This window comes from Poecile atricapillus, chromosome 3, assembly GCF_030490865.1.
Source record: "Poecile atricapillus isolate bPoeAtr1 chromosome 3, bPoeAtr1.hap1, whole genome shotgun sequence".
Classification (NCBI taxonomy): Eukaryota; Metazoa; Chordata; class Aves; order Passeriformes; family Paridae; genus Poecile; species Poecile atricapillus.
The window spans coordinates 94,761,224-94,779,661 of record NC_081251.1 but is presented as its reverse complement, the minus strand read 5'-3'; the positions used below and the strand labels follow the sequence as shown (position 1 = coordinate 94,779,661).

The 18,438-nt window shown below is 41.7% G+C and overlaps 1 protein-coding gene across 2 annotated transcripts; it reads right to left on the bottom strand.

Moving 5' to 3' along the window:
• Positions 1 to 2,758: 2,758 nt before the first annotated feature.
• Positions 2,759 to 17,887, bottom strand: FLVCR1 (FLVCR choline and heme transporter 1). Of its 2 annotated transcripts, XM_058835144.1 has the most exons (10): positions 17,179 to 17,887; positions 13,995 to 14,139; positions 13,309 to 13,449; positions 12,947 to 13,014; positions 12,603 to 12,706; positions 11,344 to 11,454; positions 10,205 to 10,310; positions 9,875 to 9,986; positions 9,295 to 9,362; positions 2,759 to 7,926 (listed from the first exon to the last, which is right to left on the bottom strand). In XM_058835144.1, exons 1-10 carry the CDS (start codon positions 17,839 to 17,841, stop codon positions 7,864 to 7,866), a joined length of 1,581 nt encoding a protein of 526 aa, XP_058691127.1. In that variant the 5' UTR covers positions 17,842 to 17,887; the 3' UTR covers positions 2,759 to 7,863. The 2 variants fall into 2 exon arrangements, with proteins under 2 accessions (XP_058691127.1, XP_058691128.1); XM_058835145.1 differs by lacking the exon at positions 11,344 to 11,454.
• Between the last annotated feature and the right edge of the window lie 551 nt (positions 17,888 to 18,438).

Genomic DNA, 18,438 nt, shown 5'->3' with positions numbered 1-18,438 from the left:
TTGAAGAGTAATCAAAATGCTGCAGAAGCACCTGAAGCTGACAGTAAAATTCAAATGCCGTGGTCATATTAAAAACCAAACTCTTAAAGGAAATACAGTAATCTGTATCAAAATTACTTTTTTTCAGCCATCTTCATTATTTGCCATGATATGAATGGTAGTAATTTTCAGATTACTTTCAAACTGAAGCCTACAGAGCACCTTCTGGCTTTGGAATCAAATCCAGGAATGCGGTATAATCACACAAGCTCCAGACTTCAAGGAGACTCCCTAATGCTCTCGGTGCACACTGACATTTCAAACCTCATGAGATTCTCACATTCTGGGCAGATGAAGTAGGTCAGAGAAAAATAACACTGACCATGAGGCATTTTGTCCCACAAAAGCTGGGGGTCCTCTCTATCTCCCCTGGCAACAGTCTGGTTTGGACAACTTTGTCAAGCTTCCAAGCCTTTGAGAGCTTCTCTAACCTTTGGAAGCTTCAGTGGGCCAGTGACAAGATGAGAAATAATGGCATTTCTAGGCTTTAGGCAGTAGCCTCTGAATTCCAGGCTTTTAGCATTAGGGCCCCAAGAAAATACAGTTGTTCAGTGGGAGCAGAGGATAACACAAATTCAAGTCCCCTGGAGCCAGTTAATGATCCCTGAGTGAGTCATTCTCACCCTTATGGGACAGTGCCTCTTCATTTCAAGCAGGATGTACATTCTGTCTAATGCCTGCAGGGCTGTTCAGAACCAGTTGATGAATTATTCTGAAAAAATCAAGTTGCCTTCCAATATTTAATGGAGAAAATGCCATGCACAGCCTTGGAAACTGTGCTGTTACATTTTAACTTCTTTTTCTCTTGGCAGCAAGCTGGACAATTTGATTTCTAAAAGAATAATTGACTCTGCAGTCCCTCTATTACCTTAACCAAACTAGCGATCAACATCTGAAAAACCTTAGGACTGCCCCATTCTGAAAAAAGAAAGTGGGAACTCTCTGGTTCAGCCTAACACAGGCTAGAAAAGCCTCTGAAGTCTTCAATACCTCCCTGGGATTTTTCCATCTGCATGGAATTTATAGCTTTTATAGAATCTTGTGTCTATTTCTGGAAATTCGTAACACAAAGCCACAATCCTGACAATGCCCTTTAGATACTGTTTACGGCCTTTTTAATGGTCTCAACACTGTTACAAGCAAAAGCAGTTTACTGAGGAAACACTAGAAATTACCATCCTAGAGGATGAAGTTTGCTCACCGATATTAAGCAGATATCAGCTCATTACTCACAAATATATAATTACTCACAAATAAGTAATTATGCCTAACCATTGCTAATACTTAGCCTTTATTACATATCTGCTGAAGTCCTTCTTACAAAGTTCAGGATATTATTGTTTTGTTTTCTGAAAGGTTGTTGTTCAATAGAGCTGTAAATATTGATTTAGAACATGGTCAGATAGGGTTAGTTCATTGTGGAGCACAGACAGAAAGAAATCCAGCAGACTTTTAAGAAACCTTTCCAGCCCAGGAAACAGCTGAACTGTTAGGCAACTAACTGCCTGTTTTATCCATACACAAACCACATCACTTTCTAGAAGAGGTAATACTTTTCAGCTTTGGATCACAGGGCCTCCTCCCAGCTATAGAAATGATTATTTGACTAACTATAGTTGGGCTGGCTTCACATCTCCCATTTACCTGATGAGGTTCCTAGTGTTTCCTTTGAAGGACTAAGAATCTAACCAAAAAAAAAAAAAATAAAAACCAAAACCAACAAAAAACAAAACACCAACCCCAAAACTCCAATGACAAAGAAACTTTAAGACGATAATAATTTTCTGGGATTGTTCCTTCCTAGCTGTGGGAATGTTTAAATTACAGTGCTAAATGGAGATATTGCCTGCAGCTTTCACAGAGGTACCATAAAAGGAACACACCTTTTGGTCCTGGTTTTAAAATGAAGAACCCACCTGAAGGTTCAACCCAGCGTTGAACTGCATATTAGCACTGCTTTACAACACAAGCATTGCTGTGCTTCTGCAGCACGTGCAACCTCCTTCTGTGAAGCATCTCCTATACCAAAATAGCTTAGAGAGAATCCCAGCTTTGTGGAGAAATGAGATAAAAAAACCTAAAACATTTTCTTACCAAGGCTCTACTCTACTTTGAAGCAGGTTCTTCAAATTTGCCTGGCTCACACCTGGGCTAAATGCCTGAGGGCAGGTGACAGAACCCTTGTCGAGTGTTCACAAGGGTTCTGCTGTGCTCCCACTGAAGACTACTCATTTTAGCCATAACTGAATGTAATGTCTCACTTTTATTCCATCTCAGAAGTTATCCTACCCTCTCTTCCCAGATAATCTCTCTGCAACCAAGTGCTTTATTAAAATAATATCTGCACTACCCTCAAGAAGCTGCCTTTGGATGGCTCTGTTTTAGGGGTAAAGTTGCATTTTCTTTTCATTACAGACCTTTTCCAAAAGAAAGGAGAAATCTCTGCACTAGAGCAGTACCACTCAGCTACCAATGCTAGCACTTTAGTTCCATGTCCTGAGAAAATTTCTCTGGATGCCAATACTCTTGTGTAGAACAAATTTCTATACTCTGTGTACATGCACTCTGCATGTACATGTATGTTTATTAATGACACAGAAAGTCATACACTTACACATTTTCCAACATTAAAAGGCAGGTTCCAAGGGAAAAAAAAACAACTTTTAGATTAGCAGCTGTATTAGCATCTGCCAAAAATGTTACTCTTGGCTCCAATCAATTTAGGCATTATACACTTTATTAGTAACATATAATGGTAAGGAATGATGCCATCCACATATACACATACATACAGTATTGCAATCAGAGAATATTAATTAAGAACTTTTAATTTTCTCTTGAAATAAAGAATTGGACAATAACAAAACCAAAATATTACAGCAAAACTTATTTGTTATTTCATGAGTAGAACAAAGACATGAGTGGTAGATAATATGGGTCTTACACAGAAATACTTTTCTCTTAGGAATTTTTTTTGCTTAATTCATTCTAGATCCTGCATTACCATCACTTCTCCCTCTTCACAGACTTCAGACCGAATGGTGGGGCTGGGGCAACCACATATTATTGTGTGAAATGACAGCTTGTGCTCCATGAAACATTAATAGCCTGTAACACTTGAGAAAGAGGTACGTAAATGTATAGAAAGACACAAACTGTAAAGGGCACACACCCCCCACTCACACAGGAAAGCTAGTGAGTTCACAAAATGGAAAAAAATAAAGATTTACAGCTTAACCAAATTTCACTTGGTTGTAGATGCACAAGGTAGTCCAAATATTTCTCAAAAAAACATTTTTTCATTAGGCAACACAGGCTGGCAGCTCTAATTACACACTCCACAGATTGTCTTTGAAACAACAGACTGCCTTGAACAAAAGAGATGACCAAGAGGCTGAAGTTAGAAAAGTTCTATTAATCTGAAATTATTCATATGTATTTTTGCTACTTCTTCCCTTGTTCTTTCTTCCTTTTAAAACACGGGTATTTAGCAACAGAAAGAGATGTTACTAAAGACAAGCACCAATCTACAAACACTTGTTCTGAGGGACTTGCCTACCAGCAATTCCAGACTATGCCCTACAGGTCTGGTATTTTCACACCCAGCCAATAGAAATGAGGGGTTTAAGGCCATGGTAGGAATCCTAAATAAAAATGTGTCAATGTTCTCTGAATCTCTTCCACTGAAATTACTAAAAGTTTAATATGGCTGGGAAGAAACACAAAGAACTAATTTTAAGGCTAATCTCTGAATTTGTAGCTGAAAGTTAGCAATTGCACAACCTGCTGAGCTCCTGGGAACTTGGGGGCAGTCCCCTTGTTTATGCTCCCCATGTGTGTGTTCTCTTGCATCCTCTAGAGCTCTCCTGAAACACTTGAAAAACATGGAAATTCAAAAGCAAGAGCTGATGCATGGGATTGGGATGCCTCTCCTCACTTGGTTTCTTATACCACCCTCTCCTAGTTGATGTGCAATTCTGTTCATGATACAATTACCTTTTGAAACAGTTAGGATTTTTAGCCCCCAACTCTACTCCTGGTGGGGGGCTGAGCCAGGACCTCAAGGCTAAGAGACAGAAACCCTATTTCCAATTCCAGATGCATATGGAATTTCCAGGCTAAGAAGGTTGCATGGAGAACTTGTGGCAACCTTCCAGTATCTGAAGAGGGACTACAAGGAAGTGGGAGTGACTCTTTGTCTGGAATTGTCATGATAGAACGAGAAGGAATGGGTACAAACTAAAAGAGAGGAAATTTAATTTAGGTATCAGGAATAAATTTTTTACTGTGAGGATGGTAAGTCACTGGAACAGGTTGCCCAGGCAGGCTGTGGACACCCCAAGCTGGGCAGCATTCCAGGCCAGGTTGGATAGAGCCTTGAGCAACCTGGTCTAGTGGGAAATGTCCCTGCCCATGGCAGGTGGGTTTGGACCAGATGATCTTTAAGGTCCCTTCCAATCTCTTAGCATTCTATGTTTGATTGAGTGGATGTTGTCTTCTAAAACCCAAAAATCAAAAACAAAAACCACAAAGCCTCAACTACTCCAGATTTATTTCTGCCATGAGCTAGAACACAAATTTCTTGACAGATGGTAAGACTATTGCATAAAAAATACTGATTTGCTCTTTATCCTGCTGCTGAGCCTTTCATTTAAATACTTTATTATTGCCTGAAAATAGCTCACAGGTTTCCAACTTTCAAGCTCCTTATAGAAGGGGAATATTAAATCAAGGATGTAACTGAGCCTTCATTATTAGGAATATTTTCTTTTCAGGGACCCCAGCAGGGTTTCCAGCAAGCCAAAATCTTGTTTCAACCTTTTCAGAAGAAGGTAACCAAGTAATTTGGCAGAAGATAAAAAACACAAGGAGACAGAACTAGAATATTTTTTCAATAATCAGCTGAACATAACTAAAGAAAGTGGAAACTAGTAGTGAAGAAAGCATTAAAAAATAAATTTTAAGACAGAAAGAAAAATACTCAGTCTTTGATTTTGAACAGTGTGTACTGAACAGGTCAGCAAACATCCTGGATACTGCCAAACACTTTCTACTGGACATTTGAAAACAATTCCCCAAAACTACAAAAATATTATCTTGTTAAGATTTTGCAACACCAAAAGTCAAAGCAACCATGGGCCATGAACATAAATATTTTCTGTGTCCGTATCTTGCTGAAAAACATATATATATATTGGCACACGTTATTATCATTTTTCCAAAGGGAAAAGCCACCCACATATGCCACAAGGCAGAAACTTTCACTTTTCTCACTCAGGCTGAAAACGTGCACATCCCTTGATGGGGCAGCTTCAAAGTAAAGGACTGACATAATGAAAGTATCTCTACTTTTACTCCTACACCCTTGGCCTGCCATTTGAATAGCCAAGAGTTACTTTTCCTATATTCAACTATTTCAGCAGTGGACCCTTCTAGAGTTTACCTCTCCAGGAGCAGCAAGGCCTGGCCATTTTCTCCCTAGCACAGGATTTGGCAAAGAGACACGAACTCTTTTTGGCAAGGCAATTGTTCCAAGCGTGCTTAGTTTATTCTGATAGGTCTTCCCCTGTCTATTTATCATACAAATGTTTAAATCAAAATCATCACATTTAGAGGCTAAGCTTAGAAAGGTAAGTTTTCAGGGGCCTCTTTATACAAAAGGATTTTCTGAGTCTACAGTGAAATAAGAAAAAGAAACGCTTTTAATGGTATTTATTGTACTTAGAGATTTTTGATATTTTTAGATATTTATCATACTAGAGACTATCTTGGAGTTTGTTGTTGTTTAAGCCCAGCCATCCACCAAGCCACTTGCTCACTCCCTTCCCCACCAATGGGATTGAGGATGGAATCAGAAGGGTAAAAGCTCAAAAACTCATGGCTTGAGATAAAGAGAGCTTAATAGGGAAAGCAGAAGCCACACATACAAGCAAAGGAAAACAAGGAATTAATTCACTGCTTGCCAAGGCAAGGTGCTCAGCAATCCCCATCAAGTGCAATGGCTACTTGGGAAGAAAACACCATCACTCCAAAGATCCCTCCTCCCTTCCTCCTTCTGCCCCGCACTGTATACACTGAACATGATGTCATGTGGTCTGGAATATGCCTTTGTTCAGTCGGGGTCACCTCTCCTGGCTGTGTCTCCTCCCAACCTCCCATGCACTCCCAACTTCCTCACCTTTTCTGACATATAAAAAGCAGAAAAGGCCTTGCCTCTGTGTAAGCCCTGCTCAGCAGCAATAAAAACATCGCTGTGCTATCAACCCTGTGCTCAGCACAAATCCAAAACACAGCCCCATGCCAGTCACTGTGAAGAAAATTAACTAGTCCAGCTGAAACCAGCACAGAGTTAAATAATTCCCCATCCCCAACTGGAACAATCTGTGGTAAACTTTGAGTAGGATTCCAGCTTCTGGATGGCACTGCACCATCAAGTGGGAACTTAAAGACACAGCATCACTAATGGCACTGAACTTGCAGGTTCAGTTTGCTGAGCTAAAAATTAAGTGTTTCCAAAAAGTCTACTCACCCAGGTCTGATTTTTCCAGCAATAGTATTACTGTAGTGCTATCAGTTCTGTGGTGTGTAGATAGAGCACAAGGTAAAGGAGAAAATTTTCAAAAGCACTGCACTGAGAAACCTCCATCCCAAATACAGGTAAACAAGGTAACAAAAAGTTACTGTTAATGATGTCTGCTCATTTTGCAGCTAAGATGGTATAAAAGAAAATATTTGATCAGAGAAAGTAAAAATATCACTATTTTCCTTTCAGTCATCCTTGCAGCTTCTATCAAACTGCAAAAGACATGATTTGAATTACACAAGCACAGGAATTTCACATGCGACAAGTGATACAATTCATAAAAAGGACAGAACACATTTTCTGATACTCCACAAATATTCAGAGGTTTAACACACAAAATGGAATTTCTTCAGCAGCACTGATTAAACTCAAGATGAGGCAGGGATCTTCTTTACAAAGTAAAGGCACTGGCTCTTTGTAAACACGTACTCCTCTCTCTTTAACTGAGAGAGCACTCAAAATATTCCATGGAGGAAACTTGTGTGGTAGTTTTCCATTGCTTATAAATATTCACAATAGAGATATCAGAGGTCTTTGCTCTCCTTTTTACTGTATTTAATAAGAATTGTTTATTCTATAATTTATCTAGTGAGAAACTTCTTAACTCTCCCCAGAAATGCTATAATGAAGCTATAGCAAGAACAGTGTTTTCTCTTATCTGCCTTCTGATACCTATAAAGAAATTTCAAGGCAAAAGAATTGTCAGATGCCAGTATGAAACACACTCGTCATCTCTTGTTTTCAGTATTGTGCTATCACTTTCCTAGAAGGAATCATTGGCTTATATTCAAATACAGATACATTTAAAATAAAAAATGAACTCATGAACATCCTCCTGCTGTGCATCTCCTTACTCTTTGACTTTTCAAATGCACCAGCAAGACTGAACAAGAAAAGAAGATTAGATATTTCTGATCATAACTGTACTTCAAGATTCCTGATTTTTTTCAAGTATGCATCCTGGGTGCACATGTGTCCCTACTGTGGAGAGTGTTCACACAGCTCTTTACTAATGTAACTGCAAAACTTGAAAATGTTAAAATAAATATTCCATACAAAGGTGAATTGTTTGTATCTTGGGCAAAATGAGCTGAGTATCTTCATAGCTTCCAACACACAACTACCACCAATATCAACAAACACATATTTGTACTCGTGCACACAAATCCAGTGATTACACTAGCTCATATTGTTCCAGATCTAACCAAACTTGTGCGTTTTTAAGTCACCTTCCTTCAGCTTTATAAAGCTGACTGAATCTTTAATGCAGTGCTTTCAGGTTCTACAGGACTGTCAACTGGTACCTGAAGAGGGAGATAAAAAAATAAAAACACAACAGGAATTAAGCTGTTATTCAACAGAATTATTCTTAAACTCAGTATTCTTGGGTAATTATTAGGTTAGACTCCAACAGTATATATAGTTAATTAGCTCAATTAAGCAATTATATAAAACACTATTTTCCCTTCTTTTTGTAATAAAAAAAGACACGAAACATAGAATTTAGTTTCTTAGTATAACTCTAAAGTATATATTTACTGCATGTAAGTATTTGTCACATGAAGATTAACTTCCCATTTTTTTCTCCGTTACATTTAACCACAGTAGAATTTTGATCAAGGTTCAAAGTGATATTGAACATTATTAACACAGGCAAGTCTCAATCATGCATGGCAACATCAGGCCAAGGACTGCAGCTTTTCTTACACCCTGGCTGAGATGAATGAAGCTGTGTGTCGATCTAGGCTAATTAACGAGGTGATGATGGGAAGCAGATGAGTCATGCACAGCCCGGAGAGAGCCCCAGCTCAGCTGGGAAACCCACAGGATGCCACGCTGAGCACACGCAGCTGCACAGGTTTCAAGTCAGCCCAGACAGCACCAGCTCGGAAGTTTCTGAACCTCATACAGACATTAACAGTGTGCAGTTAGTCACACATGATCAAAAGCTGCTGGACATGCAAGACACCTACACAAAAAGAAGTATGGCAGAGGATCTTGCAATGTCTGACTCCAAAGAGCTGTCTCATATCTTGATCCAAACAATCAAAAACTCACAGCACTGAAAAAATTTTCCACTGAAAGCTTTATTTCTACTAGTAACTATAGTAGCTTGGAAAAGCTGCTGAAACATGGAACCTTGTGATCATCAGAAAATGCTATGTTTGCTCTTCATTTAAATTGAGAGTGTCAGCAGAAGAACAAATCCAGCTCTTTATGGAGCACTGTATAAAAACTCCAGCATGGTTTCTGTTTATCAGACACTGACTTCATCTGAAGGGACTGCAGATATTTTAAATAAAATACATAGTCTATAGGAAGGCCTCATAACCCAATAAACAAAAAGGCTTCACAATTTACAATGCTATCCTGCTACTATGAAAAAGCAAGATTCAAGCAATAAAATAATATTATTTGCCACTTAAAATTCAAATATTCAAAAAATTCAAAATCTCAAAGCAAACCTGAGAGCAGAAGTTTTTTAGGTTTTTTTCATGGGAGTTAAAGAGAAAAACAGAGGGCAGCATCCCATGTGGTTCTGTTGCTCAAAACCAGCATGGAATCAGTTATAAGATTTTGTCAATTACTCTTTTACAGCTAATATTGTTATGCCAGTAGAAGTCAAGCATTCAAGCAGGCAACACAGTCATGGCAAAAGAGTCACCACTTACAGCTTTAACGTCCAAGCTCATAATCCCTGAATTCACGTTGTGTCTTCGCAAATCTGATTTTATTAAGGCTGAAAAAAAAAGAAAAAAAAGGAAAGCTGGTTCACGCTTTTGCAGTGACATGCACTTCAAGGAAAATGTTTGTATGGTGAAAGCACACAGAAGCTGCTTTCAGCACATTTTCAAAATACCCGTATTTGCTCTTTGCTATTTGAACTCACTGACAATTTGAGCTTGCTCCACGCAAAGCAGGAAATGACAATAAAATCTTTTAAACCACAAGAACTTAAAGAAAAGCTTGATAGTTTCAGCACTTTCAGCACATTTGTGAGTCAACATGTGTAAACACTGGCACAGTTCCAGAGTGCATCAGCAATTTCCTGTATTTGGAAAACTGCAAACTGCCTCCATTTATGCATTTGTTTCCATTTCTCAGCTCACTTTGGAGATGGATATCTGTCTCGAATGTAAGACATATCTCAGGAAATGGGGGGCAGCTGGCTGTCCATATATTAGCAACACCATCCTTAAAGCATATACATTCTTACATTAAATAGAAACTTGTACTTGTACTTGTAATTACCTGTTAAAATAATGCCCACAAAAATCCAAGCACAAAGAAAGATGTTTCCTGCACGAGGACTGTAGTCTGTTGTGAGTTTTCCTTGAACAAGTGTAAAGACAATTCCAAATATCTATAAACAAACAAGTAACTTCATCAGGATCACATAGAAAAGAGTCATCATTTTACCTTCAAAATTTCCAGGTCACATCTTACAGAAATCAAATTTAGAAAAAAACAGGACCATAGCAACAAAACAGAGACTTAGCTAAGTCTAAGAAAGCCCTCCTAGGCTCAAGTACAGTAGCCTTCCTGAACATTACTTCACTTGAAGAAATAAAATGCTGTAACCTGTGCTGATGCATTAAGGAGACCTGAGGAAGTGCCTTCAGACTCTGGATATGTAATCTCCACAGCAAATTCAAACCCAAGTGGAAGATAGCCAGTCATGAAGAACCTGTTGAAGAGGAGAGTAAGAGGATGACAGGTGTGGCCTTCATCAGTTACTACAGCTAAGAAAACCTAACATATACACATGGTATTATGAATTAGCTGGTATTCCAAACAGTCATGTGCTCATGACTTAACATAATTCAATAATTCCAGATAATAGTGACTGCTTCATTCCCTCAAGATGATCCAGGGATTTTAGTCACACATCTTTCTCTTTAGGACAAAGCTGTTAAAACATTTTTGTCCTACTTCCCATAACCACCATACATATGAAACAACCTTTTCTAACAAGTCCACAAGTCACTCCACACTTGAAGCCAATTAGTTTCAAATTAAAGACACACACAAACATCACTGTTTGATCAGCCCAAATATGCATGCTGGAGGACAAAAAGAGACCATGAATAGGGAGTGAAGCTGTACACTGAAACACCTGCTGGAAGCTGCTATGGAAGAAGCTGAGGGGAGCGATGAGTAACGGGAAGAGAAGGGGCTTAATGCAGCTGAGGTTGGTTGATTGGTTTTTAAACTGGAACTCTCAAGACTCTGGTTTTATCTTGACTTCTGTGTCTGAATACAGCAACATTCCCTCAGCACCTCCTGGGGCTTTTAGATCAGGTATCTATGAGCACAGCAAACAAAGCAACCAGCATGTGGCTTGGGCTATCAAAGTATAGATTAATGAAAATGCAGAGAAGCCAGTCTTCATAAATCTGCTCAGTTAAACTCTAATCACCTACACACTGGTCAAGATAAAGCTTCAACCTCACTGTAGACAGCTTTCTGAATTGGAACCAAACAAATTGATCACATAGAGACCTCTCTTAGGTCCATAAAAATGATAAACAAAATTTACTGAAAAGTGAGTTACTTTAGATTTATTCTGATGTAACAGAAGGTGAAACCCATCTGTACTGTGAGCTAAAGGCTCACAGATCATGGTGACAGAATACACAGCAGAATTATCTAGGTAAAACATTTAAATATGTTTCAGAACAGAACTGCAGTAAGTCTCGTAGCACTCTATAATTGCTCACCCAAGCACTCCTCCAGTCACAAACACTACTATAAGGTATCCGAGGTCCAGGGTGAAGGTAAATACCAGCAACCCAATGAAAGAGAGAATGTAAACAATCAAAGTAGTTTGCCTGCAACCCAACAACAACAACAAAAAATTAACATTGTTAATGGAAGGCCATCGCACATTGCTGAAGCATGAAGGGATAACATGAACATTACATAAGCCATTCTAAAGCTATAAAATTTCTTCATGTAATTCTGCCTCAAACTTAGCATGCAGTGAGCACATATCCTTTCCTGAACTCTTCACTGTCTTGGTTATCTGGCTGCTTCACTCAAGGCTAAGAACACTTACTCAGACTCTCAAAGAATGGACAATCGCAGCACATACTACTTCCTTAAGACTATTTTAGTTCTCTGCTATGTTGTACCTCTTGGCCATTCTGCAGTGCTGCCCATTACACAATACATCAACACAGGAGTAGCTGGGTCCAATGCTATTAGCAATAAAAGTCAGCCTACCAAGAGGCAAGCCAAACAAATCTCATTACAATGTTCTATTTATTTTGAATCTGAAAGAAGGGATGTCTTCCAAATTCTTAAAGCACATATTTATATGGCAAAACACGTGCAGAAACAAAGCCAAGCTACAGCATTAACATCCATTAGGCTTGTAGCGGCACATAATGGACTAAGAGTCACAGGGGAGAGCTACTCCATCACAAACAGTGCTCCAGGGCAGTGCTCACTCCTGGTGTCACCACACCATGGATGATGGACCCAGGAGTTCCTACCCCAGAACACAGAGCTCTGCTCTGTGGTCATCCTCTGAATTAAAGCAAATGTTACACTTACTAATAGGATCACGAATAGCATAAAAAAATTGAAAATCCAACAACTGGCCATTTTACGAAGCAATGCAGGGTAGGCTTTGAAACTTTATGAAGAATCTCTCTGGGCCACCTGGCCACTGTATGTAGGACCTACAGTGCTTTCCTTGTTAGTCTTATACTCCTGAAGAGACCGGAGTAGATGGAAAAACCTCTTGCATATTTGCATTCTGCTCTTTCATTTTAACTTATTTTGACCAATAGCCAGTAAGAGTCTCAAGCTTTTGCTGTAGCCTCAGAAACTTGTCTCCATGAAGGCCACTAAAATGTCAGGGACAAACTGCATTTCATCAGCAGTTCATTTCAGCCCTTACATTGGAGCATTTTCCTAATGCAATTGCACCACTCTCCTACCCCTAACCCCATACATGCCTACCCACACTTACTTGTAAGTTTTAGTGTAATCCAGCCACAAACCACAAATAATCGAACCCACCATTCCTGCCACCACCAGTGTCAAGCCAATTCTCCCAGCGTTCACTTCTTCTCCCTTTCAACAAATATTTATATGGTGCTCATTAATAACTTGCTTCCACTCAGAGTCAAGTTCAGACCTCTTGGCAGTCATAAGTGCAAACAAACATTCCTATGACTCCCACAGCTGTATGGTACAAGAAATACAGAGGTATAAGAGAAACCAAATGTCTGAGCACACATAGCACCTACAAAATAAATATCACCTCTGCAAATCTACAGTGAAAAAGAGACAGATAAGATCCAAGAAACTTACCTCATAATGAGTTACTATCATCTGGTTTAATAAGGTGGAGACAGAATAAAATGCCCCAGTCATAATACCTGCAGTATCAAGAAAAAAAGCTTCAATCATTCCAGGTGCAGCCATGCAGATTTGTTACCCTAAAGAATTAATCTTCTGACACAAAACCTTTTATGTGCCAGGTAAAATCTCTACACTGGACCTATAAGTGGTATTTTGGATCCTTACAGATTTGCCAGCACGGGCACCTGAATAAATGAAAGTTTGACACTCCCTCTTCCATTAAAAAAAACTCCTTCACAATTAAAATTCTATGTGCTTCTGGCCCACATTTGAACCTTTCTGCCAGACTGCAAACAGATAACACCACTTACCATAACTGATTAGCAAAAGTATAAATGGAATATTTTTGAACAAGTTAATAATGGACTGCTTGTAGGAGTAATCCTCAGGAGGTTTAGTTTGCAGGACTGCTTGAGAGTGACTGGGAGGGTATTTGGGCTTTTCTTCAAACACTGGGGAAAAAGAAGAAGGAACAATTTTTGATTCATCTCTACCAAACTAATGTGCCTATTTTTTTTTTTTTTTTTTTTTTGGAAGTGTTTCAGCTTGATGAATTTCAGAAGACTGACTTGTAGTTTTAACAACTCCATGAAAAAAAATTCTAAATTTTCTCACTCAAGAACTAAGTCACATCCACAAAGGATGTGTTATTTGGTCACATCTGATTTCTACCAAAATATGCTCAAAGACAGACTTCACCTGCAATACATCAAGACCTTTGTGTATAAATTGTAAGATTAACAGAATGAATTCACATTATATCATAAGTCCTTGCAGCAAAGAAACTAAGAGAACTAAATATTCTGGAAGAAATCACCCCATGTGAAGCACGACATACAGTGAAATGTTTATTGCTTAACCCTGGCACAACAGGTAAGTGAACACAAACTGGAGAAACTGTAACCTCAACATACTTTGAGCAGTCAGCTGCTTTAAGTGAGACGTTGTCAACACTCCCTATAGCCAGCATATAAATTCCAGTAATTTAAACACTTACCAACTCCTGTTAAGAAGAACAAAAGCGTGGACACGATTGCTGTTCCGTAGAACATGATGCCGATGTTATGTGCCATAAGATCAATATCATTCGGTGTATTTGGGACCAAAACAGGTGGCAACAAAAAGCCAATTGCAGTACCAAGCTGTAAAGCAAGAAGACAAAACCAAAAATCATTTCCCTCTGAACACAAAAATTAACAGAAGTGAAAAGCCTTACCGGGCAGAATTCAGAATTGTTATCAAAATAAGCTTACTTTTTTGTGATACTTTAGTATCATACTTCTGAACCACTTGCTTTCAATGTTGTTTTACAACCAGATCTTCCATAACTCAGATTTTAACCTTTTCATTTCTCAACTGAACTACAATGCCACACTTAGTGTATATATTTACACTACAAACAGTACTTGTACAAGAGTCTTTATACTTATACAAGAATCTTTCACAGGAAAGTGAAAGTACCAGGCGTGAATATAAATTTGCATCAGTCATTCTGCAACTTAAGGGCTAGAGATGATGCAAGATTCCAGCTACTCTTGCGGAAATGTTCTTCATTTGATGTCACGCTCCTTCCACTACAGTAGCAAAGCCTGACTGCAAGGTTTACTGTAGAACAGAGCAGAGAAAAGCAAGAGAAATGGAATATCCTTATTAAGACCAAACCCAATGATTATTGCTAAGGAAATAAATAAAAATCACAGAGTGAAGTAATAGTGGGTTTGTGTGTGGAATAAATTCCAAAAGAACAACTGATTTTGCATTAATAGAGACATAAAACAGGGACTGAATTTTTGTGTATATAAATAAAGCATTTCAAAACCTGAAGGAACAAGTCCTGGACTATTCTCCAGTTTATCTCTTCTCCTCCCCCAAAACTAAATGGCATTTTAAAGTGTTGGAACATTTATTTTACATAAAATTAAATTTAAAAAGAGCACCGAAAACTTAGAGTAGCAAGTCCAACAATCAGAAAGCATCACATTAGAGGTGTGCCACTGAGCTTACAAAGTATCCTTTGTGCACACCCTGATGAGGGTTTTGCTACCTTTTTTTCCCCCCAGGCTATCAGATTGACACAGTATCCAGTAGTTACAGGGAGAATTTGTCGCCTTTTGTCCTCACTCGTCAGTATACGAGCCGGACAAACATGAACTGAGCACAAAGTTAATTTTTTTCTTTAGGTATATTTTTTCCTCCCCCAATAGGAACCAATACCGTACCCACAATGTTCCTACAAAGTCGAGTTTCCATTTTCCATCGTTTACACCTAGAGAGGTTGAGGGCAGAAGGATGTGTTCCAATGAGTTTGGCGAGACTCATTTAAGGTGCTAAACACTCGTGGAGATGGGGCATTCCTAACAACCCTTGGGCTGACATGGCTGCACTCCCAGTGATTTGTGTTCCAGTTGCAAACGATCAGCATCTCCAAGAAGTGAGATAATTGTTGATAACTGCTCTGTTCCTGCCCTGCCTGCGGTCCCGGCCGTGTTTGTAGCTCTGAAGTTACACACAGTACCTGAGAAGCAATCGGATGAGCAATAGCCGCGTGGCTTTTAGCCACCTGTTCTGTTACACAGTTCACCTTGTGCAATTATCCAGCGCAGTGATTCCAACGGGAATGCCTATGCAGAAGGGAACTGCAATGGGATACACAGACATTACTTCTACCTTCCAAGTGCCTAACTCCTTATCTCGCCACTCTTTCAATCTAGCTTTTGAGAGTTTTTAGGGGTTTTTAAAGGAAGCAAACCTGAGAAAAGAGAAATTCTGTTGTTCTACTGACAGAGTACCTGGAAGCACTTCAGCAGGCACACGGAGATCGGCCCTAGCTGCTGGCGGGAACACACTCCAGAAACAGCCGTGGCTTATTTTGTTCACATCCTGTCCATCTTTCCTTGTGGATCCTTGTCCATCTCTCTTGTGGTTCCCATCCACACAATCCCTGCTCTCCCCTCCCGCTCCTGTCCTGCACCACTTCAACCCCACATCTCGGCATCCAAGTGAAGCACCGGTTCCAGGCTCCAAGCTGCATGCTTGACACTACGGCAGAACTGAAAACCCGGTAACTCCTTCCTACTGGAAGGACCGGTACATGTCAGGAAGAGCAGAACTTCAGCTGCCAAAGAAACCTGCAACCTGATACCAGGATGCAGATCCAAAATTTTTGCCTCACTGCTGAAACAGCCAACATTTTCTGAAATCTTCAGTCCAAAAGGGACAGTTGACTTGTCCACTCGAAAACTTCGATGTGAAAAAAAAAATATTTTGGAAAAACTGTGAACAGCCAAGTATCAGTTAATGAGGAATCAGATAGGTTACCACCCTAATTGTAAATATGTAACATTAATGTCACTGCTGTCATAATCCAAAGTGCACAAACATAAAATCATTAGACTCACCTGACAAAAAACAAATTCCCCATTACCTTGACCAAACTCTGCCTATGACCTCAGCCTGCACCAGTGATACTGACTTGAATCTTAGCCATTTTTTGCCACAGGAGAAAAAAAAATAACAATAAAAAAGCTGGGACAGTGGCAGGAGGTAAGAATAAGGCTATTGGAGGAAAAAGTGCCATAGCTGCACCTGCGCTTTCAGATGCACCTGTTCCAGCTCTCTGGAACTAACCAGTACCAGGGAGCTTGAGGAAATCCGTGACTCCAGCTCCCAACAGTGATGTGAACTATGGCAGCGTTAGACAAAACTTCACGAGTCACCAGGGTATTGACTACTGGCACCTGGCAATTAGAGGCCACATTTTGAAAAGCAGAAACCAATATATGTTGTTGTTGGGGTTCTTCATGAAAGTTCACGTAGTTCACACCTCCTTCAACCGGGGGTGGATTCAGTTAAATGAATCCAAGTGTCAAAATGAGAGAGGAAGAGGAGCAGGACCACATCTGAAAAGGGTCTCGACTGATGTACTGCCGACAGCTGATGGAAGCGTGTGAGCTGCCGCACGCTGCCACATGGCCCGGCTCCTGCACAGCCAGGCTGGCCGGGCAGCGCGGGATGCAGCATCCGTCACCTTACCCTCGGCCCCTCTTCCTCACCTGTCGGCTCTCCCAAAACCGTATCCTGGAGAAAGCCTTTTCCCGTTTAAGCACCTTGTTTTTAACTCGATGCCGAACTCCAAGGAAGCCCACTATTACGAAGCCCCCCTCGCTCCCCGGCGGCCCTACCTGGTTGCCCAGCACAGCCACGGCGCAGGCGGTGGAGACCTCGGTGGGGCCGAACCAGACGGAGGCGATGCGGGAGGGCAGCCCCAGGATGAAGACCTGGGCGACGGCGCAGACGGCCTGAGCGGCCAGGGTGAGGGGGTAGCGCTGGGGGGCCAGGCTGCCGCACTTGAGCCAGGCGCCCAGCGCGTTCAGCCCCGCGCCCAGCAGCGCCGTGAGGCGCAGCCCGCGGGCATCCAGCAGCCAGGTGGCCGGCAGGATCAGCGGCACGTAGGCCACCATGTACACCATGGACAGCCAGTCGATCTGCGTGAAGGAGACGCCGTAGAAGCCGGCGAAGACGTTGTTGAGGATGCTGTACTGGATCCACTGGAAGGCGTTCACCAGGGAGTAGCAGCTGAAGACAGCCAGCACCGCCAGACGTCTCCGCGACAGCCGCGTCTCCAGCCGCGCCTCCGGCCGCACGCCGCCCGCCGCCAGCATCGCCTCGGCCTCCGGGGCCGCCGGGGCCGGCCGCTCCTCGCCGCCCTCCGGGGCCGGCCGCTCCCCGCCGCCCGCCGCCTCCTTGCCGGGCAGGAAGCCATTGCAGCGCTGCAGCGGGGCCGCCGCCGCCGGCACCTCCCCGCTCTCCCCCTCCGCCTCCTCCTCGCCGCCGTCCTCCACCATCTCGGCCGTCTCCCCACCCAGCTTCCCCGGCGGCGGGCGCAGCCCGGCTCTGCCTGCCAAGGTCACCTGGCTGCGGCTCCGCTCGCCGCCGCCCCGCCCCGGGGCAGGGCCGGGCGGGCGGAGCGGGAGGCGGCCCCGGGGGCGGGCGGCTCCGGTAAAGCGGGACCGCGGTCCGGGCTGCTGGGAGGTGCTGGGAGTGCGTGCATGTGGATTTACAGAGAGGGTTGTTTTGTTCACACCTCTGCTTCCGTTTTCTTTGTCCGTCTTGCTCGGGGTTCCTCATCTGCACAATCACTGCACTCCTGCTCCTTCTGCTCCCCTTCAATCCCCACATCCCAACATCTGAATGATATATGTGTGCACACATACACATACACACATACACACACACTCTTTTAAGTCTTTTAAACTGAACTTACAAAGGCTGTGTGACTTTTGCTGGCTGCATGAGAACGACAGGACAATAGTAATGATGTAAATAACCCCCACAACATCTCCAAGGAAGGAGTAGTGTCACCTCCTTCCTGTAACCATTTTGGCTGGTGTGTCCAGCCCTGGCGAGGCTGGGTGGGCACAGACTGGCGCTTTGTGGCTCGT

Bases quoted from the DNA above. Each gene is read 5' to 3' on its own strand.
- FLVCR1 (XM_058835144.1), bottom strand. From the start codon at position 17,841: ATGGTGGAGGACGGCGGCGAGGAGGAGGCGGAGGGGGAGAGCGGGGAG. The intron at 11,455-12,602 runs GTAAGTGTGGGT...GTTGGGTTGCAG, and splicing joins GATTACACTAAAACTTACAA to GCAAACTACTTTGATTGTTT. The intron at 7,927-9,294 runs GTAAGTGGTGAC...CTCCCTCTTCAG, and splicing joins TGAGCTTGGACGTTAAAGCT to GTACCAGTTGACAGTCCTGT.